The sequence below is a fragment of the Mercenaria mercenaria genome, chromosome 13 (assembly GCF_021730395.1).
Source record: "Mercenaria mercenaria strain notata chromosome 13, MADL_Memer_1, whole genome shotgun sequence".
Taxonomy (NCBI): Eukaryota; Metazoa; Mollusca; class Bivalvia; order Venerida; family Veneridae; genus Mercenaria; species Mercenaria mercenaria.
Window position 1 is genome coordinate 8,046,675 of NC_069373.1, and position 25,144 is coordinate 8,071,818.

General features: G+C 35.9%; 3 protein-coding genes across 3 annotated transcripts in view; all 3 read right to left on the reverse strand.

Annotated features, from left to right (window-relative positions):
- Window positions 1-9,891, reverse strand: part of LOC123529959 (DNA replication licensing factor mcm2-like) — a 31,630-nt gene extending 21,739 nt beyond the window's left edge. Inside the window, exons 1-3 of the mRNA XM_045310597.2 lie at window positions 9,760-9,891; window positions 3,955-4,151; window positions 3,338-3,510 (exon numbers count right to left, since the gene is read on the reverse strand). Coding sequence (XP_045166532.1) covers window positions 3,338-3,510; window positions 3,955-4,151; window positions 9,760-9,765 — 376 coding nt within the window. The 5' untranslated portion in view covers window positions 9,766-9,891. The remainder of the gene's footprint in view (window positions 1-3,337; window positions 3,511-3,954; window positions 4,152-9,759) is intronic.
- Window positions 9,892-13,281: 3,390 nt separating this feature from the next.
- LOC123530540 (uncharacterized) lies at window positions 13,282-14,964 on the reverse strand. Its single transcript, XM_045311314.2, has one exon. The coding sequence runs from the start codon at window positions 14,962-14,964 to the stop codon at window positions 13,282-13,284; it is 1,683 nt and encodes a 560-aa protein (XP_045167249.2).
- A 378-nt stretch (window positions 14,965-15,342) lies between these two features.
- On the reverse strand, window positions 15,343-22,150 carry LOC123528989 (peptidase M20 domain-containing protein 2-like). The gene is made up of 7 exons (XM_045309121.2): window positions 21,799-22,150; window positions 20,447-20,653; window positions 19,910-20,058; window positions 19,536-19,678; window positions 19,187-19,341; window positions 18,569-18,806; window positions 15,343-18,006 (listed from the first exon to the last, which is right to left on the reverse strand). Exons 1-7 carry the CDS (start codon window positions 21,973-21,975, stop codon window positions 17,870-17,872), a joined length of 1,206 nt encoding a protein of 401 aa, XP_045165056.2. The 5' UTR covers window positions 21,976-22,150; the 3' UTR covers window positions 15,343-17,869.
- Window positions 22,151-25,144: the final 2,994 nt, after the last annotated feature.

The following is a 25,144-nucleotide window of genomic DNA, read 5'->3' on the forward strand; positions in this document are numbered from 1 at the left end:
GTCACAAGGTTTTTTATCATTTGACCTACTGACCTAGTTATTGAAGGCACGTGACCCAGTTTCGAACTTGACCTAGATATCATCAAGGTAAACATTCTGACCAATTTCCATGAAGATCCATCCAAAAGTATGGCCTCTAGGGAGGTCACAAGGTTTTTCTATTTTTAGACCTACTGACCTAGTTTTTGACCGCAGTTGACCCAGTTTCGAATCTGACCTAGATATCATCAAGATGAATATTCGGACCAACTTTCATACAGTTCCCATGAAAAATATTGTCTCTAGAGAGGTCACAAGGTTTTTCTATTATTTGACCTACTGACCTAGTTATTGATGGCACGTGACCCACTTTCAAACTTGACCTAGATATCATCAAGGTGAACATTCAGACCCATTTTTATGAAGATCCATTCAAAAGTATGGTCTCTAGAGAGGTCACAAGGTTTTTCTATTTTTATACCTACTGACCTAGTTTTTGACTACAGTTGACCCACTTTCAAACTTGACCTAGATATCATCAAGATAAACATTCAGACTAACTTTCATACAGATCCCATGAAAAATACGACCTCTAGAGAGGTCACAAGGTTTTTCTATTATTTGACCTACTGACCTAGTTTTTGATGGCACATGACTCAGTTTCGAACTTGACCTAGATATCATCAAGGTGAACATTCTGACCAATTTTCATGAAGATCTTATGAAAAATATGGCCTCTAGAGAGGTCACAAGGTTTTTCTATTTTTAGACCTACTGACCTAGTTTTTGACCACACCTGACCCAGTTTCAAACTTGACCTAGATATCATTAAGGCAGGGGTGTAAAATTCTTTTTCACACCACTCGCCCTGCAGGACTAGTAGCTAGTAAAATCTACTCGCCCTTAGTGGACAGTCACTCGCCCTAATAATTGACATTTTTAAAACTCTCGTAGTAAGGAATGAGTATTATGTACAACAAGCAAATTTCAAACATAACACATAGCTCGTACACTACGTTTCCTTTTTGATTATTCATTTCTGTTACTCTTAAATTTCTTTTTCACAACAGACATTTTTCTTTCACTAATTTTGTGATCTCCACCATCAAGTTGCTCTCCATAATAACTGCATCGATAGTAAAAATAATCACAGTCTAACCCCTACAGTAGTTTCCCAAAGTGTCAGGAAAGTATTAAACATCAGTTATTTTCCTTTTCTCAAGACTTATTTCCCGAAAAATAATTATTTTAAAAAGTGTCCTAAAAATATGGACACAATATTCATCATCCACAGACCCGTCTTGAAAGCGAAAAGTTGACGATCATCGGTAATTATTCTGTTGATAAACTAAGTAATTGGCCTGTTTTCACCATCAATTAACATCCACTCAAAGAGCTAAAAGTGTGTCGGCATCATGACATCTGAAGTGGAGATCAAAGCGGTATTGTTGCACGAGATTGTCATGGCATTACGTCATATTACAGTTTTTCGCGCCATGTGACCTATTTGCCCTCAAGGAATTTACATTATCGTTTGAGAAGAATATTTTATAAAAAAAAAAAAAAAAAACATGTACAAAGATTCATTTAAAACTTATTAAAAACCGTAACAACATTATTTTGTTTTATTTTAAAACCACATTTCTATTTACGTCCACGAGGTCACGTAACCTATTCCGCCGCACTAACAGAAACCTTTTCACCAAAAAAATCGTTTTACTCAATTTATTTTAATTACTGCCGCTTTTTCATTATTTAAGATTTTTTAATTCTGTTTTTTTGTTCTTTCTGGTCAAAAGTCCGAATTTTATGCCCATGGTATCTATCACTTATTTTCTCTTAGAAAGAAATCAGTAATAAAGATCGCGCTGTTTGAAATTTAACAAATGATTATATGAAAATTCGACCGTTTTCATACAAATTTGCTTACATTTCCGTCGATATTTTATTGAAATCTTAGTATAATTCAAATTGTATTACTTCTCAAGCGATGTTGAAAAACTGAAGCGATAATGTTAAAAAATGAATGCACTACGCGCATTTTTTTGTGTACTGGTCGATAAACAAAAGTAACGGAGATGTAAATTTGATATTACGATAGGTCGCACGTGCTCTCGGAATGGAAAATTACCGGCATAATTGACGTTTTGATATCTTTACGATTCGCGGGTAAATTCCAGTCAATCAAAGTAGCAACTGAACTATCTCAAAGTTTGTTGACGTTTTTCAAGATGTAATTTCTGAATTTCATTAAAGCTACGACGTAAAAACCACTCGCCCGATCGGTCGAGTATACAGCGAGATCCACTCGTCCTATCCAGACTTTAACTCGCCAATGCGAGCGGGCGAGTGGAATTTTACACCCCTGATTAAGGTGAACATTCTGGCCAACTTTCATAAAGATCCCATGAAAAATGTGACCTCTAGAGTGGTCACAAGCAAAAGTTTACGGACGGACGCCGGACGCCGCGTGATCACAAAAGCTCACCTTGTCACTTTGTGACAGGTGAGCTAAAAATAAGCTTAATATTTGAAAAACAAAAACCCAAAGCATTTTCTGTCTGAACAGATTTTATTTCCACTACAAATTTCTTAAGGAATAACTGGAAGGAGGCTAAATTTATGTTACAAGATACAACAAATATGGACCATTATTTTCTTATATGTATTAATGAGTAACTTAAAATAATTTAAAATTTACATTCACTTGTAGCATCTCTAGTTCAGAAATACATATTTAAGACTACCGAAATCGTGAAATTCAGTCAACATTATTTCTGACATCAAGACTATACTTCTTTAATTTAATATGCACCAAGAAAACTAACTTGTTTTTCAGTTTTGTTTGGTTTACAGTCACTTGAACATGGCAACGTTTCCAGCTTTCTTAAGTGGAGGAGAATCCAGGTACCCCTCGGGGCATTGTTACAAGCATGAGTGGGCACCTTGGTAAAGCCAACAACCTTCTGCAAGCTGGCTGGATTCTATGATTTATTTATTTATTTGGGTTTTACAGCGCACCAACACAGTATAGGTTATATGGCGCCAAACAGGACTACAAATTTTGGTTTCACATCTCATTTACATCGAATTAAAAACATGCGGTATGGAATCAAAATTTGTATACCTGCTGGAATCACAGTGTTACAGCAAAACCAAGTGTTAAGACCCCATTAGTCGCCTCTTACGATCATGCAAGGGTAAGGCAGTGGTTCCAATTCTTTTCATACACAGATCGTCCCAGAACCACATGGGGCAGGACTCGACGCCCATATCCATGTGGAAGGCAAGTGATCTGGTCAGCGACCTAAACCACTCTGCCAAGGGAGGCCCGTACCATGAAAACCAAAGTACCCACCATACATAAGTCCTCTTCTCATGCGACCAGTAAGTCTTCCCTCTTCTTTTTCACGCTGACGTATTTCTCGTTCTGCTGCCTGTCGCTGACTCTCAGATATATCTGAATAATCCTCTTCATCATCAAGGTGGTCTTGATCATAAACATCCAGCTCTGGTATGGCACGGTAATCTCTACAAAATGTACTTTTGTTATCAACTGTACAATGTTTTAATATTAAAATCTATTTTTAAGTGAATACCCTTATGATCAAACAGCCTTATGACCGAACAGAGATGCTGCAAGTGATATGTAGACAGTCATCAGCTGCAGTATATCTGACAATATGGCAGCCGTCGAAGTAATGTAAAACGTAATGTTTTCAGATTCACAGTCAACAGCATGTATTGAAAACAAAAATCAGAAACTTGCTTTGCCCATAAATCAGCAAGACTGTGAAGGATTACATAAAAAAAATCTAAAATCTGCTGACCAACCAAGATTCACCCAGGTATACAAAAGTAATCAATACTTTTAATTTCTTAAAAAAATAAAAACAGAATAGCTTCTTAAGATTAACTGCTCCTGAACACAAACGAATTTTCAAGTATTCTCAACCACACTGCACGTCATATTACCTTTCTAAGTTGTCACCAAACAGTTCTTCACCATCATCCTCTTCTTGGACAGGTTCGTTGTCTCCAAGCAGTTCAGAATCATCCTCAAAAGGCGGCAAGTCACGACCTGGACTTGATGTTAAAGGATCACGACCACGACCCCTAACGGACCCTCTCGAGGGACTTGTAGCAGTGGAGAATGGGTCAGATGTTTCATCCTGAAATTCAATGTGTTCATTTTATTTCTCCAATAAATAATGCCTCTGAAAGTTCTTGACACTGAAAAGAATTTGTCATTACTACATCTAGTTTCCCACGTACAACTTACTGTTTCGATGGTAACATAAGAAAAACAAGAGCTGTCTTTACTGGTGTCTGTGCAAAAAAAAAAATCACACATCATTTTGTGACCTTGACCCCAGAGACCTGGGTCATAAGCGTGACACACCTCAATATGGTTAACATTTGTGTCAAATTATTTTCAAATCCCAAGTTTGATAAATGGCAGAGTTATGGACCAGACAAGAAACACCTTTGACTTCTAAGTGTGGCCTTGACCTTGGAGCTAGGGGTCTGGAGCCAGATCAGTACTGCATCTTTACAACCACACAATTGAACTGATCAAGATCGGGCAGGGTGACAATGTGACTTGAATTTTTTCGCCAAGCAGACTCGTGTCCATCTTTCGCAGGACCTCAGCGGCTTTGAAAAACTGGTCTGGTGAGTGCCAAAGGTAGGAGAGGGCAGAGAGGATGAGGAGGATCCCCTGTCTCTTACGAAGGGAATTGGGGGGTTCTCCCCCCCCCCCCCCCCCCCCCGCTCACCCCCGGGAAAAATTTAGAGATTTGGGATACCAGTAAGTGCGTTTTTCTTTCATCTTGAAAGCATTTCCCCCCCAAGAAAATTTTAAGATTTGGGATGCCAGTAAGTGCGTCTTGGGATGCCAGAGTCAGCCAAGACACAGAAAACAACTATTTCAACCCATCTGTGAGTCTCACCAATGCACCGATTAAGTCTGATACAGATGTCCCCGCTGTAGTTGTTTTTTTATTGTATGTCGGCATTTCGTTCGATTTAAAGCAATTATTAAAGATTAGTCCAAATAATCAGAAGAAATCTAAGCTTTCGGGTTAATTTTGTCTTTTAAGGCATGTTTTGATTTTTATATAAACAATTATTATAGATTATAAAAATCATCCTTTAAACATGTTAAATCACACCGGATTAAAGATCCATCAAAATTCGCGAAGAAGACTTGTGTTTGTCTTTCACAGGGCCGTCGGTGGCTTCGAAAAAGTGGTCTGGCCATCAGGCCCGTAGCCAGAGGTAAAAAAATAGGGAGGCATTTGGTAGGGGGTCCATGGGCATGCTCCCTTGGGATTTTTTTAGGATGCCATTTCGTGCGTTTTTCTGCATTTCAAACATGTTTTTGTTACTTTTTGAAACAGCCAACCTATTTGCGATTATTGTCACTCTAAAACGCCAATTTAAAGGCATATGGTCATGTTTGCTTGCTTGGTATAATGTTATTCGAACCATATCATATATCATATATAAAAACAAGAAAAACTATCCCACTCACATTCTTTACTGAAGTTTAATTTATACAGTGAAAGGTTTTCAACAAATGATTTTACAACAACAACAATAAACTGATGTCAGGTTGACATTTTAAGATATCATTTCATGATTCAGACACGCAAATAAAGAAAAGAAATTTAAATAATCTTCAAACGATTTACCAAATATAGCCGGTAATACTAAATCAAGTTTTGGAGTCAAGGATGTTACATATTAAGTTACATTTGCATCGTAATATAAACACGCTAAATGAAACAATATATACAATACCGTGGAAAAAATGATCTTAAAATGTATGAAGCGTAATGAATGCCGCAAAGTAAGTTTTTATGCCTTTTTAGTTGTTAGTTGGTTGGATCTCATTACTTGGTAATATGGGCATAAGTTGCAGTGTCATTGAATTTGTGAAATAAAATAGGAATAAAAAGCACCTGATAACTCCGTTCGAATAATAGAAACAGACAGCAGCCTCAAACTATTGCACTTTTAGTTTTCATAGCTTTAAATATATGCATAATATTTGTGTCAAACAAATTAAGTAATTCATTGCAGATACCAAATTCAAACTTTGATCTTCCCCTTTCATTTTCAAATAAGCTCCCAAATTGTAGTATCAGGGCCAAGGATGAGGGCTCATGGTGTTGCCCATATATCAAAACAATATTGAAGTACTTTCCATTCAAAACAATAGTTTCTGCGTTCTTACTCTTTTAGCAAACTAAGTCGAATGGGACTATAGCAAACCTATCTTATTAAGCAGCCATCAAAGGGAGCGACTCAGCCTGACTGCTTAAGAAGGACGGCTGCTTAAGTCATGCTGAATAGCTACTTAATACAGTTGATCGCGAAGGCAGGATTTATTCTATACCTCTATTACAGTTTAATAGATTATATTTTTATCAAATGTGTGCAAAATGTCTCCCTAAATCTTCATTTTAGCTCGACTATTCGAAGAATAAGGAGAGCTATCCTACTCACAACGGTGTCGTCGTCACACCTTGGTTAAGTTTTTCGTATCAGTTCACATTTTGACAAATCCTTTTGTCATATAGCTTTGAAACTTTCAACACTTGTGTACCTTCACCATGTCAAGTTTTAGGCTAGAGTACACAACTCTGTCAAGGATTTTGACCGAATTTTGGCCCATTTTAACGTAAAATCTTGGTTAAGTTTTCCGTACCAGTTCATATGTAGTGTAAACTGTTTTACATATGGCTTTGAAACTGTGACAAAGCCTAAAAATAAAAAGGGTAAAATATCGAATATTTAGTCTTTATTGTAGCCTCATTACAGATACATAAAAGAATTAGCATATTTAAACTAGGGCCGGGACGATTTCAAAATTTTGAAACCGGTTAATCATATGTTTGAAATCCAATCGAACCGGTTAATCGGCCGCCATATTGAAAATGCTCTTTTCTTTCCTGATGACCGTATCAAGGTACTTCCAGCAGCTGACTTCATTAGGAACTTACGGACTTCATCATTTGCAAGCAGTCTGATAATTAATTAGTCATATTTTGGTGTATTTCAATTTGAATATTTTACGACGGGCAAATCCAAGACTAATGATTATGTTGATTGATGTGTTTTAGGGAAATATACTATGGGTCAATGTGCTGGTCAAAGAAATTAGAAATATATAAAGATAAAGTACGATTCGTGATATTTATTGTTTAAGAGCGATTAGCGGTTTTGCAAAATTGAAACCGGTTTCACATAGTAATTGAACCGGATCCGATTAACCGAGTAATCGTCCAAGTCCTAATTTAAACATCTGTACACAGTCATTAAATACATTAGAATTATAAGACAATTTTGTATACTACACTATGTCTACCTCTCACATGTACATGTAATTACAGTGTTAAAACCAAGATGGTGTAAAAGGTGCTAATCGTTAATTAAAAACTGATATATCTTACGACCTAAAATTACATTAAAGCTCAATAAAAACAAGAGCTGTCCGTAAGACAGCAAAGACAGCACGCTCGACTTTTCTCAGCTAGAGCTGGGCTGAATTCTATCAAATATCGAAAGAAGCAATAAAACATATCAGGCGAAGGTATGAGGCTTGTGTCAGTGTTTGCGCATATATCAGTAAACTGTATTTTTGGTAGATTTGTATTTCCGTATCGGAAATACAGGACCGTAGCCAGATTGATTTTTCTGGTCTTAAACACCACATTCCTCCACCTCCTCCTCTTCATAAAAACTGTTATAAATCATTTGCAGATTCATTCATAAAACTTAACACGCAGTGTATAGGTGGAATAGCCAAAACACGAAGCGCGTGCAGCACAGTTCAATGGTGGTTTATTGATGAATAACCCGAGATAGATTTTTCTCTACATGTATGTAGGTTTTTCACTGGTCGTGTTAGAATTTAATTTATTTTGAAGAATATGAAGCGCGAAATTCTTGTTGAAGCAGACGATAGGTAGAACATGGGGTATTGTGATCAATTGATGAAACTCCATTTATGCTGTAATCATTAATTGGTATGGATTTGAATGTTCTTTTCAACCTTATGAAGTTTTATTTTAATTTCACCCTTCAAACAATTTGTTAAAACGCATTTTTCTCTTATCTCTGGATATCCAGTCTTTGTAGCAACATCCTTGTCATTGTATGAAAGAAGAACTTTTTTTTATAGAAAACCTTTTTCAGCATGAGAGCAACATTATACGGAACTTTGATTTTAGGGAAAATTGTTTCAACATTTTTACATTTAATTTTACTCGTATAAGATAAATCAGCGGCTCCATCAAGAAGAATAATATAGACATACATCTCCCAAAAAGTAAGTCCTGTGTTGCATCCGAGACCTCCTTCGCAAGAGCGACACATTACAAACCCTAAATCGGTATTAGTACCCGGGGTAGATTGAGGAGTGAAAGGGAAATTTGTCTCTTTAATATAAAAACAGGGCAACAAAGTGTGTTTTTTTTTACATATCATATATCCTGTTTTTTGGGGAGCCCCACAAACCCTCATATATGGAGGAGGGTGGGACACAACCTTCCAAATTAATGCCCGTCGGGGCTTTGACTTTACCATTCAAATTTACCTAATAACCACGAACAAACGCACATACTCGTTTGCCTCGGTAAAATTTAGTCTCTCGCTACGGCCATGTATAGTGTAATTATTCGTGATATTAAAAAATAGCGGAAAATAGTGCCTAAGTTCGGTTTTGCCTTTTAAGATGGTGACTCAAAACATATCCTTTTTTCTCATAATTTTGGCAGAAAAACAGGGAGGCACTGGCCTCCCTGTGCCTCAGTGTAGCTACGGGCCTGCCATGGGACGCTTTTGGCTTTTTAGGAGTGTCAAAGGCAGGAGAGGGCGGGGGTTCTCTCACCCCCCACCCCTAGAAAAATTTTAAGATTTGGGATGCCAGCAAGTGCGTTTTTCTTGCATCTTGGAAGCATTCCACCACCCCACTCCCTGAAAAATTTTAAGATTTGGGATGCTAGTAAGTGCGTTTTGGGATGCCCGAGTCAGCCAAGACATAGAAAACAACTATTTCTGTGAAGTCTCATCAGGCGATGGCATCAAACTTAATGCAATGATTAAGTCTGATACAGATATCCCCGATGAGTTGTTTCTTTTTCATTTGAGATGTATGTCGGCATTTTGTTTGATTTAAAGCAATAAGATTAGTCCAAATAATCAGAAGAAATCTAACTATTCTAAGCTTTCGGGTTAATTTTGTCTTATTACTCCGTGAAAAACACAATTGTTTCCAATTTTTTAAATGGCATGTTTTTATTTTTATTTGAACAATTAATATAGATTATAATAATCATCCTTTAAATCACACCGGATTAAAGATCCATCAGAAAATCTAAGCAAGGTCGATACAAATTTTGACAAAGTGTGCCGAAGTTCACTTCACACCCGTGGGCAATCAGACAGATACCGCTCATAGCTAGGAATCCCTGTCTCAATTCCTTGTCTGGGCTTAAATCCTTACGAATGAATACCACTTTGAAAGTGCGGAAGAAGCTGCTTTCTCACTTTAGCTTGTTTAAGACAATTATTTCTAATTATCCGCGGCGCGTGTCAATTTAGAATTATGCTGGTTAAAAAACAAGTCCGTCGCCAACACTGGAATTTGATAGCGGTTACAACTCTGCCACTCTGTTCAACATTTACAATATACATACAAGCAATTGCTTTAATTATCAATAATGAAACATACATCAATAATTAAAAGATATTAGAAATAGACCAACTTACAGCCATTGTTTACTTTCAGCAATATCGACCATGTGACCAGAAAGCGCGGGAAGGGGGTCAAAGGTCATATTCTAGTATAAAGTCATGTATCCGGTATGTTTCCGGCCATGTAACATCTTGAATGCATAACTCTGAAAACAGGGAAAAAAGACTCTTACAGATGGTGGCTATTTTCTGCTATTTCATTCTGATTTGTTGGCGTGTTTGAAGAGTGCCAACACGCCAAAACGTCAGCTAGCGCGTACCGTATTTGTCGAATTAGCGCTATTTGTTGTTTTAGCGTGTTGGCGTGTTAATTAGTGCCCTTCAAAAGCGACAATACAAGAAAATGACAAATTAGCACGCCGATACGCCAAATTCATTTTTTTTGTCGCATTGGTGCGCTAGTTTGTTGTTTAAGGGTGTTCGAGCGCTTTTTTAGGATATCTGCCATTTTGAAAAAAAAATGTTTCTTTGAATATTTCTTCCAATCCTAACAAAATTTATGCCGAAAATAAATGCTAAATATCAAAATATGGCTAATAATGTACCATTTAACCAAACATATTCTGCTTGTTGCAAAAAAAAAAATCATAGTTACTGTTGGCCGAATTAGAGAATTATTTGCTTTAAAAAGCAGTTATACAGTCAATATACTTGGATCATGACAGGTCGTGGCAGATAGTTACACCTAGGTATTTTGCAACGTGTGTGGAATTTAAGTTGATGCTTTGTAAAATATTGAAGAAATATTACTGGCTTTCTTTCTCTGGAAATTAAGGACCTCACATTTGTCAGGATTAAATTCCACGGTTAAATCATGTTCCTATTTTAGATTCATTTTAGTTTTTTTATTAGGTTTTGGAATCATATGTGGATTTTAAGGTCAGGTGGACAAATCATATTATCGTCTGCAAATAGTCTCAGCTTACCTATCTGGAAGGCCCTTTTCACGGGACCCTTAACTGAGGGACACCAGAGAGGATGTGAAGTTATCTGTTATTTGAGCACGACCTTAGAAATGAATGGACCCGTATTTTCTACAAAGAGTATTTCGGGCAATCTTGACGGATTACATGTATAAACTTCTCTACAGGCAAATCCATAACCCTGCCAACTACAGTAAGTCGGTGTAATGGAGAAGTGTAACAACTACCCAGCTTTTCAGTCTTGCAACCAAAATTACGTGGTTTAAGTTTCCACTTTTTCTATTTTAAGCAGTGTCGAGACCCATCCATGAGTACCATGACCTTTGAATACTACAAACCAAAAATTCATCGGTCTTTAATTTTAATCTGCTTCACCTGCTGATTACAATTACCATAAAGATATGATCCTCAATGCTATAATGTGCTGTTTGTTAATTATGCATTTATGTGATATCACCTATTAATAGTAATATGTGAATCCGCATATTTTCACATTTCAGCACTGATAAGTGATGTCATTATTCAAATTGGTGATTTCACCTAATGAAATGTGTGCATAAATTCAATATTTGATATCGCCTCTTCAAATCACTTGCCCCTTATCGATATGGGTTCGAGCCTCACTCGTGGCGATGATTTCTTCATGTGACTAAGCCATCCAGCTGGCTTACGGGAGGTCGGTACCTGCCTATGATGAAATGATGCACGGAGGGACACCATAATCAAAGCTGGAAAGTCACCATATGACCTAAATTGTGTCAGTGCGACGTTAAACCAACAAAAATAAACAAACAAACTTTTTAGTGTATCCTGTATCCCATTTGTGCTCACTCCACCTTACAACAAACCTTCAGAATACAATGCATGCACTTGGACGTCGGTATTAAGTTACTATCTTTCGTGTTGCTTGTACTTGGTCAAAATTATTAACATCTTAATAAAATCTATATGAATATCCTTTGGAAACATAGAATGCAACCAAGCAAAATAATAGCAGACTCGGTTTGATTGAGTCTGTTCGTGAGAGGTAATGGAAAGTGCAATACCCATCACACCCCATAGGACCGACTGAAGCGGAACTCTGTTACATAGATATTGAATGGACTCCACGATCCCAAAAGACCAGAAAATATAACAACACCAAATCCAAGTAATGGGAGACTTTTTACGGCAACCATACGGCACTTAAATATTGATGTTGTGATAGTTGATAAAATATACATGAAGATCCTTTGGAAGCATATAATGCAACCAAGCAAAATAATGACAGTCACGCTATATAACTTTTCTCATTTCACTGAGATGGAAGTTCTTATATACACATTTACTCTAAAGAAATCTCATGCGTTCACAATATCAAGCGAGGCGCTATGCAGTGCTGAGTAATTAACAGAATGCCCACGAAGTTATTTAACAATAAATTAACAGTTCTACTCCAGACGAAGCAACGTACCGTTCTAAGGGATAACTGCTGAAGAATTCTGAAAATGCGATAAAAGAATCCTGATATAAACATAAAATGAAGTGACTAGGATAAAACAATCGTATGGCAAAAGATACTGCGAAAAATATATGTTAACATCATCAATATAACTGATTTCTGGCCTGTTACAATAGTCTACGGTCTATGGTCATTTTTGTTGCATAGAAGAAGCCTGACTTTTTTAGCTGCCTGCAAATATTATAGTCCTGTTACGATATTGACCTTCTGGGCGATCACTGTACATCGAAATATTTGATAAATGGTACATTAATGGGCAGAACATGAAACAGGGTCTATTCTTAATCTTCAAAGATATATATGGCAAGATCTAAGGCGTGACTCAACGTCATGCTTAGATCATTTAAGCTTTAACTTTTATATGCATCAGTCAAGCATATATCTTTGACGTAACACTAGTTTATCACTGCCGTAAGCTAAGTTTTAAACCCAAGCAAATTTTGAAAATAGTAGGATGAATGAAATAACAACAGTTTGAAGTTAAGATACTAAGGACAACTCTGACCTTCAGCTCCAAAGGAATTTCTTATATATCTTATTATTTTTAAAAATAGCAGTCCTTTTGTGCCACAATCATGATTTCCTTTTGAGACCATTGAATTCATTCAGTGTTTCAGTACAACAATAGAGTTCGATATAGCTGATGCTGAGGGGTTTAAGAAGTATTACAGTTTTCATTATTTCTCCCGATCAGTCTCTGCTATTATTTTGCTTGATTACGATAAATGCTTCCAAAGGATCTTTACATAACATTTCTTTGTGTTTACTGGTATGACTGGCCTGTACATTTTGTTCGTGTTATGATAGTACTAATATGTATGCAAACTATATATGACAAAATACTATGGCGAATGGTACATATAGTCGGAACACGGAAACGGTGATGTAAGAATTTTTAACTCTTGAACGTGGACCTACATCTTTATTTCACTGTTAATTTGTGTCAAGTTCGTTTGACAGACGTGCTATTACTCTTTATTATAAGAACAATAACTGAGTAAATCCATGTGATCTTTATTCATTATGAATACATAAAATAGTTTTCTGTACAGTACCCTAACGTTTTATTATTTGTTTCACTCAATGCTAACTATACCTTGGTTACGTTTCAGACTAATAAAATTTATATATACTGAGGACGTCCCTTTTATCACCACAGAATGACAATACCAGTCTTTTGGTTTTACTTGTATATGCAGCAGCTAGCGGTTTTCGTCTATCACTTGTTTTCCATGTTAAAACTGTTTCCAAACCCTTGCCATCTGTATGTACACGCTGAACACCATTCTGTTGCCACGTGCAAACATAGATCTGTCCCGGCGTAGTAATCGTGAGTCCTTTGTAATATGTGCCAATATCTGTATTCTTACATTGAAACACAATCTTACCGGCCATATCTAAGGCTATTATACCGTTTATATAGTCTGCCACATACATTATTCTTGATTTAGGGTCTATAGTAATGTAAAGTGGATATCGAAAGACACCTTTTGGTAACCGTATTTTTCTGCTGAATTCGCCGGATGGGTTTAAGACTTGAATTTCTCTTTCAGACGACCAGCCGGACGTTACATATATTTCGGTTTCGAAATAAGTTATTCCGTAGCATTCTATGTCCAACACAAGGCTCTTCTTCTTTTCCATATCTTTTGCACCGACCTTGAACATCTGTATCATTTTTTCATTTGGCAATGTGGCCGCGACTTCAGTATGTGATATTGTTGAAATATCTCTGGGAGAGGAGTCCAATGGTACACTGGAAAGGGATTTAAAGTCAGTACCAAATAATTTCACATTTTTATTAGAGTCGTCGGCTAAAACGACTCTTCCATCAAAGAGAAATGTTGCCCCGGTTATGAAACAAGCTTTCTTGTCCGTTTTCATTCTTACTTTAATATCAGTGGTAAAATTTGGTTTTCTGTTGTCGCTGGAACTTTGTCTTGAAGAAGCTATAGATGGTTCATATTCTCTTGACTGTACAATAACAATTTTTAGGTCCCCTAATTCTTTCAGTCCCCCAAGGAATTTCTCAATACTAAGATCAGGAATAAAACGAAATACCTCTTTCTCAGGCATCGGTTGAATTCGCGCAAGAACTTGTGCATACGTTTGCACAACGCCCTGAACACGTTTGGTTCTAATAAACATTTCTGAGTCCGATTCTTTTAAACTGAAATCTAACTGTTTGTATGCATCGTTTAAAATATTGATAGCAGTCTGTGAAGTCTTCACGTGACTCTTAACAAGTTCAGTTCTCTCTTTATAAATGTCGTCTTTCTTTTTGTTTAGGGCATCTTCAAGATTATTTAATATTCCGTTTACTGATTTTCGGAACATGTTTATAGACGATTCAACAGCATCCAGCTGTTGTTCAACTGATCTTATGTATTCTTGTTTTTGGGCTTGCACTTCTTCAAAGTGATTTTGCATCCTTTTTATGGCCGACTCTAAATCTTTGCACATGCGAAATGCCCGCTTCCCAACGGCTGCTTCACTTAGCTGTATAACTTTCTTACACCCCTTATGACTGGTCAGTGCGCAAACGCTACAACAAAGCGCCTCATGTGTCTCACAGTAACTTATCAAAACTGCTCCATGATCTTGACATTTTTCTTGAATTCTTGTTGAGCTTTTTGTGGACCGAGTTTTGCTTACACTGATAAGCTCATGCGTTTTAGTCCTCGACGCCTTCACGTGAGATTTAGAACAAAAGAAGCAAAAGTGTCCTTTGCAGTCCTTACAGTATTTCACTGCTAGTGTTGGTTTTCCAGCAAATCGACATGGATCACATGTCATTTCAGAGAGGTCAGTCACTTTTCTGTTAGAATTCATATTTCAGAGTAAAATGTTGTAATCCAATAAATTTTAACGAGTTGATTAGATATTGTTCCTAATTAAATGAAAATTATAATTACAGTTAATTCGTTGTGGTTAAAGTCTCTTCTGACAATTATTTTACTAATTTACTTGTTTTTATTCACTATGAAAATAAACTTGAAACTTGAAACCACTTTTGTTTCAAGAGATTGACTGATTTACTGAACCCATTCACTCATTCAAATATTACCACTTACAATGCACTTACTATTCGATCTTTAGAATAACTTATCAGTTACAGGTATAGCGTCTCAAGTACTAAAACCATTAATAGAAATAATGACTAAAATCAGATAATTTGTACTACACTTAACAACTTTAATAAGACAATACTTGGATTCTTGCTTTTATCTCAGACATAATACAGACATATTTTAATTAAACATGAAAACAATACTGACAGGTTATTTTATTCTAATAAAACCTAAACAAGAAATTGTAACAGACTTACCACCTTCCCCTGCCTTGAGACATTTTCACAAAACATATTGCAAGCCAATACAAAATCTTCTTCTAAGTAAAGGGGAAAATGTTTATAATATAAATTCATGAAGAGGTTATGTAGTTTGACAATGTCTAAAAACAATAATTGGTGAATGCTTTCAAATGTTGATATCTGTTTATTAAAGATTTAATGTGATATTATTTTAAAATTGGTACGAGAAAAAAAACTGAAAAATGATGAAATATCTTATCAAATTAAAGGGAGGTAATTAATACACAAATGAAATGCATGAAATTGAAATGGTACTCATAAAACTTGTTTTTAAATTGAATACCAGAGAAAGTTAATACTAGTGTTGATCAAAGCAGAGCTGCACTGCATATAAACCCAATGTATTGCAATCATAACAATGCTGCATTTACCTATATTATATAAAATAAAGTTATAGCTTTTTTATATCTATCAATACCAATCATCTTATTCTAAGCATAATTTCAGTTTTAAATTAGTGGGAAAACTGATGAAAACCCACATGTATTCACCTTAATCATATAAAAGGGAAGTAAATACATGTACTTACAAAAAAGAAATTTAACTTTGGTGCCTGTGACCTTGCCATTTGTACATGACATATTATCTTGGGGTGGTGAATGTTTAAGCCAACTTATTCAAATATACACCTGTACATAAAAAGTTGCAGACCAGGCAAAAAATACCGAAAATGTTTTATACCCAAATGTGACCTTGACCTTGACCTAGTGGTCTGAGTCTTACATGTGATAAATCAACTTGTTATGGTGACTGTTTGTGTTAAGTTACTTACGAATATCAATCCATGCAAAATAATGTTATTGACCAGACGAGAAATAAACCTATTCTCTTTGACCTCTAAGTGAGCCTTGAGCTTTGAGACAGCGGTCAGGGTCTTGCACGTAAGAAGTCGTTTCATTATGGGGAATATTTGTGCCAAATGGTTTTTAAATCCATTCATGAATGGTAGGGTTTTGTACCGGACATGAAACTGATGCTCTTAACCTGTGACTTCCAAGTGTGACGCTGACCTTGTAGCTAGGACTCTGGATCTTGCGCATAATATTTTGTCTCATTATGGGAACATTTGTGACAAGTAATTTCAAAATCATTTGATGAATGGCAGAGTTATGGCCGGACATGAGACAGACCCTGTTGATCTTTGACCCCTAAGTGTTACCTTGACCTTTGAGCTAGGGGTCTGGGATTTGAGCATGACACGTCGTCTCATCCTGTGGGACATTTGTGCCAAGTTATTTTAAAACCCCTTGACGAAAGGCAGAGTTATGGACCGGACACGAAGTGTGACGGATGGAAGGACAGAAGCATAGATGAAAAGACAGAAGCTCGGACGAGCGAGCCCATTTCTATGCCCCCCCCCCTTTTTCTTCGAAAAAGGCGGGAAAACATAAAATTGTAAACAGTTTCAGTAATAAAAGGGTAGCCCGGTAATCAAAAGTTACATTATCGGCAATGACTGTATACCCTTTGAGCGTATGTAACTGATGGAACTCAAATTATGTCATAATCGTTTTGAACTCCGTTTAGTTGTAATAGAACATTCATGCTAGTATCAGGCGTGTGAAGCCATTAATGAGACTATATGAATGGATAACGATGCGTCACAATGTACATTAACATCGAGATTTTTTTCAGTCAAAAAGCAAAAAACAATCTGTACATATTTTATAAGTAAAAACTACAGATAATTAGCTTTGCATAAAAAATATGCGTTTCCTCTTTCGTGGATTAATATTGCGCGGCTAAAGACATGCAATATCTCTCTTGCAGAACCTGAGCATATTTTCTACAAATCTGATTATCTGCCAATGCACGTTATCAAGATAGTATCCGACGTCCAGATAAGGAGGTTTTCCTGTCCTTGATTAATGTAAGAGTTTAATCCTGCAGATATCACTTCTTGCTACCAAACTGCATTCATTCTATGACTTATATTTTAGTTCTAGCTAATTGTCACGGCTAATTGAATGTAGGTCGAATTCTTCTTGTTTTCATCTTATGAATTATTTTTTTCAGCAAAGTATAATTTGCCGAAACATAGTAAATTATTTCCTAACTCGCGAGAAAAACGTGATTTATTTAGTACAGTAATTGTATAGCCCTTTGAAATGTTTAGTCAGTTTTGCCTATTCGCCAATGGGACTCGACTTTTGAGATAAAGTCCTGTACAATTTGTTTTGACGGCAAAACATTGAACAATGTGTTTAAATTTATACATTTATATTGCACTTGTTTTGAAATATTTGAGGCTGGTATAGTATTGTAAAAGAAATAGCCCAAAAAATTGACCACATTTGACGGAAGATTAGCATGCAATGCTATATATCCTCAAGAATCTCTGTCCTTGTTTTGCAAAAATTCTTCTTTTATCTTGTTCAGTAGATCTGGGTCCATTAGGATGTCTATTGCTGCCATTGCAAGGGTCTTGGCTTGTATCAAAGCAAACTGCTGAGCTTTTGCATCACCTATGAACAAGAAAACTACATCTAAGCAAACATTTGACTTTAATTAAACGACTCGCTATTCTGAGAATTTCAAAGCACTTAACGTCTCCTTAGATGAATCTGTATATATAGCTGGTGAATAGGATAACAACTTAATTTTGGGACTCAAAGGTTGAGCATTCCAATGGTCAAAGATCTCGCTACGATTGTTTAGGTAGGTCACTTTGACATGGAAAAAAACATGCTGCACCTGGAAAACATACGTTGAATGCAATGCAAGAATGCTCGATTTTCCAACAGTAGTCCTAACGTGACGATTTTTATCTAAAATATCTATCCCTTTAAAAGTATTAAACACTGAATGAAATAAATCAATTTGAAAAAAGAGAAATGCAAAGCTGTAGATACTGGAATGTGTCGTGACCATTAAGACACCATCTGCATTTAAAATACATCGGGCTGTTGGAAGTACGCGTAAAGGCCTTCGGCCCAACTACATGGCCAGATCTGCAGTCTGAAATGAATATCCTTCTATGTTTTAGCATGACACTGTGCAAGTCCTTCACTTATTGTCACTAATTACCTGCTTCCTTTGTGAATCCTCGAGTATGATTGACCTCCCTGCCACCTATATGGAAGCTTGGATGTATACTGGGCACCACTTGAGATACGTTACCCATGTCCGTAGACCCCAACACGGCACTCTGCACAGAGGGCACAGCCTCTTTCTGAAGTGTTGCCATATTCGATTTATAAAGGTCCACCATCACTTTATTGTGTAACATTGCAGAATATACCTTACCAACAATTTCACTTTCAACCTGTCAGATGAATTGATAAATATGTCCAATTATAAATACTGAATTGGAAGTCCGACCAGTACAAAAATTATTGATAAAATAATTATACCGGTATTGTGAGCTACATAACGTTCTGTTACGTAAACAAAAATGATTTACACTTACAGTAGTTATTATATTCATTCTCATTAAAATGTATAACAGATATAAGCACGTGTATTTGTGTATAATTTTCGTTTAAAGGAAGGCCGTTTACTAATGTTGGCAGAACTTGTGGCCCGGCCCTATTGCTATAATTCCATTGATTGTTAAAGTATTCTTGTGCTGTAATTATATAAATGCATGTATTATAACTATGCAATAACATATGTTGAAATTGAAATATAAGTTTCGTTATGTACCCGACAGCCAGTTGCCACAGCAGCTACTTTGTAAATTTCTACTACTTTGGATTTCAATATGTGCATTTCTGAATCTGTAGGTGCCCGGATTCCGATGTGAAGAACTGCCTTTTCTGGTATAATGTTCACTTTAACACCGCCTTCTTTTATAATATCTGCATGTTCAATACATATAGTTAAATTCTGTATTTTCGCGCATTCAATAAATAACAGAATTATTAGTTGATTGATCCAATGGTACAAGTTACTATTGTGCTTGTGACAGGAATAATAGTTATAATGTGAAAATTGGTTAACTTTCAAAGTTTAAATTACGCTTCTAATCGTTTTCAAAATACTAGTAATTTACAATGCACGCGCCAGTTTGGCTTCATCTGCTGTCGAAGACATGCGATACTGTTGTAGCACGTGACCGCAGCATCCAGTGCATTGATTCCTTCCCATGGGTATCCAGCGGCGTGCGATGCTTTCCCTATGTATGTTATCTGCATACTGTACAAAATATGTAATACTTTTATCAAATATATATAGTATTAAATTCAGTTGATTTTAATAAAATGTTACCACAATAAAAAATATCAGCAAAAAAAGATTTATTGTATTTAATGTTATGTCTATTTAAAATTAAAGGGTCGAGTTTTGTTATCTGAGATAACAATGCAAGCAAGGTTAACGTGTTAGAGAAATAAACAAAAATGATAAAAAAAAATATCGTCTGCTTACGTTTCTCTTGCCAGTGCAATTGGCGTAGGGTCGTTGTCTGGAAATGGATGTGCCATCATTGCAACATCAATATCTGTGAACGTACCAGCATTGAGCAGATCTATCTTTCCACCATAACCTTCTTCCGCTGGAGTTCCTAGAACAGTTACCTGTCAACAGAAGCACATTGTCAGTCGAAATGTTGATAAATCAACGTACTTTTCTATCTTGAAACATGTGTGCGTTTTGTTTTATAAATGATAAGTTAATTACTTAATTTGCAAAGAATAGAATGAAAAGATTTTTCTTTTTAAATTTCTGTTTTTCCGTCTCACAATCTGCAGTGGTATTTAAGTCTGTATTGTCCTGTTGCATTTTGATGTTGATTTGTTCTCATAAACTTTCTCTGCATTTTGGAGCAACAACTTCTCATAAATGTTCGTCTTAATTAATCCATCAGGAGGTTGGCAGCAGCTTTTGCAATAATTACGTATGTACATAATGAGTGTAATGTACAGCTTGCTTAGAGCAAAGGGAATGTGATAAAGAATAATATACCTTTCCTCTTATATTATTCGATGATTTTAGAGCTTCCATAAGACCTAGACCAGCTGCTATTCCAACTTCAGCTATCAAATTGTGGCCACAGGCATGCCCGATAGATGGTAAAGCATCGTACTCACTGATGAAGACGATATTTGGTACATTAGAGCTGCTACTGAATGTGGCTCGGAACGCTGTTTCCAGTTTATACGATCTTTCTGTCTGAAATGTATTAAATCATATACTGTGAAATCATTAATATTCGTGGGGGACTAATTTTCGTGGATTTCGTGGTTCAGTCAATCCACGATATTTAATCCCAACGAACAAGTAAAATTCCCATTCATTTTGTGTTCAGAAGTTGTAATCTACGAATTTATATCCCCACGAAATTACGGTTTTGACAAAAACCACGAAATTTCATGCCTACGAAATTAAATGATTTCACAGAACATCATATTTACGGCCAAGCTTTCAAGATTTGTATGAATTTTTCAAGAAATTAGATCAAACACATCGACTGATACTTCCCAAAATTATTAACATAATTCATAAAAACAAACAATCGCACAAGTTTCGCACGATTAAATACATTCACTTTTATGAACAAAAATTGAACCAAAAGGGAGAGTAAGTAGGGGGAGAAGCGAGTAAGTAGGGGGAATAGTAGCGTAACTGATACACCAAAACAAACTATGGATTCGATTGCATCTGTTATGTTACTAAAAGAGGTTATTATGGAAGAAACAAGACGCAGATACACGATATCCATTTGCGAAGGAATATATGTCCTTCACTGGCAAAGCATTTCATTTACTAATGGCACGCGAATCGCCTTGTTAATACATTTACACGATTTTTCTCCCGTTAATACATGTGTGGATCCAGTTAAAAAGTAATTGTTATGTAAGAATACATTCTTTTATATGTATCGGACAATACCTGCTGGTGGCATCAATATAACATTACAACACAACCAGAAATTATTTGGATAATGTGATGGTCTTATATTATTACTGATTTACTTAGGAAACAAAAATGTCCAATAAATAGAAATCCATATTAGAAATATATGTCTTAATGTTAAACAACCAACCAACTACTGTGTTAGCATTTGAACTTTTGACCTCTGAACTGGAATTTGCATTTGACAGATACTGGGATATTTCTACCAAAACGGCAAATATAGTTTCGGAGGTAATTTATATACAACCAATCTTGTTCACCAAGATGCTCCTAAGGCAGGTAATAACAGTGTCCCGAGTGCTCAGTTTACATAAATAATTGTAAATGATTAAATGCTATAGTTTAAGCCAATCTATGTCTGACCAAAATTGGATGAACTACCCTTGAAAATGAAATGTTACCAGAAATCCATGTTTCTCAAGAAACGTCATAAGTACGTTATGTGCGTGTCTCTCTTCCAGCCCTAGCTCCGGATTGGTCCAAATATTATCACTGATCTTCTTTAAATCCGCGGCAACCCTGTCAATTGCATCGCAGGTAGTTAGTTTAAGTTTCTCTATAGATGAGGTCATTTTCATGAAAATTTATCAGAAACCCACCCTATTTAATACGGAATCAAGTTTAAGTTTTTACGTCCTACAAATGTGAGTTTAAAACTAATAAAATTCAGGATCACGCTTTATCGTTCTCTTCGAAGACAGATAATTACAAATTGACAGTCACGTTTTCATGATTTTACATATTAATAGGTAGACACATCGCATATCAAATGTTCTTATCACTAACATAGTTAAACGTAAATCCAAGAGTAAAACAACAGGTGCTCGAGAACAAATGATTCATCAATAAAATAATGAAAAGTACAGAGTATTCCGAAAGAAAACATTCTGAGTTAGGATAGATAGTTACCCCTGTAAATACATATTTAAAGGTAGTTATATAACGTTTATAATGAACTGTATAACATGTTCTGTTCTACTTGCACTTACAATGATGATTGATTTCCAACATAATATGCTTAAATATGAAAGTATGTTGTTCATAACACAATCTGGTGAGATAATAGAGCGACCTCATTCAAACTGATGACTTTCAAAACTTAAATATCAAGTCTATCAATCGCCTGGCTTTAAAGAAGTCGATATCAACTGTTTTTTCGAACCTGGTAATAGTTTTGTCCTCGGCTCTATCGATTATTCTGGCTTGGGTTGTTTAGCGTTTAAATGAGCTTGGGAGATGTTCTTTTGATTCTTTTGACGATGAATTCAAATCTTCAAATCAGCGTGTATCTTCAGTCATCTAAATTATCTTCAAGGTTATTCGATAAGCTTCTTTTATTTTTATTTTCTGTTTGTTTGAAGTCCAAGAAATATGCAGTCAAAGGATTATTATGATTTCTTAAATAAAATTGTTTTACAAAATGATTCTTTTTCTCGTATTTTGTCTACATTGGATGAGAAACTTTCTCATAGCTTTTCAGTTTGTGCAGCGAAATACTTTTCCTGCTTTAACATTGCCTGATGGTACCTAAGAAGTTACGGTTTAAATCCTTCTCAGTTTGCTTTTATTACAGTGGTATTTTCCGAGGATTCTGATAACATCTTTTGCGGAAGTGTTTAAAATTTGACCTCGACAATATTAAGCCAACTGTTGCTATGTAAGATATTAGTCGGATTCACCAATGTGGGATTTGCCGTGAGGGATATATCTATGATGTTTTTCTCTAATATGAATGGTAACCATTTGTATGAAGTTTGCATCATTTAGGTCTCAATAATTTCTCTATAGAAGGATGAATGTACACAGCTAGAGGACTGGCTCATATATTCGGCAGCTTAAAATGTAAATGTGTGTGTGTGTGTGTGTGTGGTGTGCACGTCTGCGTGCTGTGGGTTTCGTTTCGGGGAGGCTGCGTTTTTGGTACGTGCCATTTCCTGTTTGATATTAATTTTGTCTTTGGTTTATTTTTAGGTTTTAATTTCACGTGTTGTTTTCTAGTTTCAGCTTTCGAAGTCGGCGTCATCAATGTATGACCAGAACAATTCATACTGTGCATTTCATGAGTACAAATTTTCAAAATTTCACACGCATTAGTTACTTTAAAGAGAAAGTAGTTAATTTTTTACTTGAATTTTCCATTATTGTGATAAAAAGTATAATCATCACTTTGTTTATCAGACATTGAAAGATTGTTTTCATTAACGAAAGATTGAAAAAGTAAATCTCTACCACCATTTCTTGTAAGAGATGCGTTCATATCTCCGCAGATGATAATGTCATGTGAATCTTTATAAACTTCAAGAATTTCTCCAAGTTCAACAAGCATTTCTTTGAACTAGACGGCATGTAGACGTTTATTAAGCATATAGATTTTGTTGATGTTTCTATTTCAATAATTGTTGTACGTTCATTTCCTAGGTTATTGATTTTCAGAGATTTGCCGAGTTCCTTTTTCCAGAATATACATACACCACCGTAGCCTCTGGTGAATTTATAGTCTAGCCTAGGTTCACTGTCATCAGCACTTTTAGAAAATACATCAAATTTTTTATTTAAGGAGTTTAGAATTTCCTTTTCACAGTTTAAGAGCCAGTGCTCCTGGCAGCACAAAATATCATGTGTTTTTAAAATTTCTTTTAGGTATGCATTGTTTCCCTTTACGTTCTGAATGTTAATAGTTCCAATATCTAGAATGGCGTTCTCTCCACACCTGTCGAGGCACGGCCTTCCTCTAAAAAATGGTTCTGTTTATTATTTTGATTTATCTTAGAATTTTTCATATGTTGTTTATTTGTTTGATTTGAGGTTGGTGTAGATTTTAATCCACTTTTTACTTGTTTTTCCTGTTTGCCATTTTGTTGCGATGTTGCATGATTGGGAAAAGTTCTTGGTGTTATAGAGGATTTTCTCCTTGACATAGCAGCAATAATTCTGTTTCCAGACTGGACATTGTTTGCACTCTCCCTACGTGATACTGGTGTTACAAGATCAATTTCTTGGCTGTCTTTATGTAAACTATTCCCTGATATTTGACTAATTTTTTTTTTTATTGTTCGGTGTTCTAATCATAGGCCTATTGGTTGTATTCAAACATTCAAATGAGGTGTCAATCCCTTGATGAGTCATGGTGTCTTGTATCTGACTGTAGGCTACATTTGTTGTATTTGTCGCCGAATGCTGTGTATCTTGGTCTTGACTCAACTTAGAATGTTGTGTCCCTTCAGGGTTGTCGTCTCTCTGAATCTGTGGGGTATAATCTAACTGCGGAGTTTTGGTCAGCTTCTTGTTCTTGATCTGTAGACTGGCATGGTGTAATTACTGGGACCTGTAGTTCTGTCTGTAAGGGTAGTTGCTGATGATTAGCATTCATATATGCGGTAAAAGTGGTATCTGTATTCTTGCCTGGCTACTTTCCAGGTTAACTGAGCCATTACTATAGGCCTAACTAAAGTAAAGGAACCAGCGTGGGACCCATCTGGTCTCGCGTAATGGCTGCCAGGTATATGAACACTAATTTTTCACTTGACATGGCAACAGAGGTCTGAATTAAAGCTAGTTTCTGTTTAAATTTCATTGTGGATGTATTTTTGACATTTTGGTAGGGAAAATGAGAGAGCAGGTTGAATTTGGTGAAGTGAAGCTCAATTTTAGTGTGAGTAGTACTTCCAGGTCACAGCAGTGTGATTTTGATGTGATTTTACAGTAAGCAAATGTGACCAGAGAAATCTCTCTTAGAAGATACATGAT

Excerpts from the sequence above, each read along its gene's own strand:
- LOC123530540 (XM_045311314.2), bottom strand. The coding sequence starts at position 14,964 with ATGACATGTGATCCATGTCGATTTGCTGGAAAACCAACACTAGCAGTG.
- LOC123528989 (XM_045309121.2), bottom strand. The coding sequence starts at position 21,975 with ATGAAAATGACCTCATCTATAGAGAAACTTAAACTAACTACCTGCGAT. Across the intron at positions 20,654-21,798 it reads TTGAGAAACATGGATTTCTG|ACAGAAAGATCGTATAAACT; the intron begins GTAACATTTCAT and ends AATACATTTCAG. Across the intron at positions 19,679-19,909 it reads ATTGCACTGGCAAGAGAAAC|TATGCAGATAACATACATAG; the intron begins GTAAGCAGACGA and ends TATTTTGTACAG.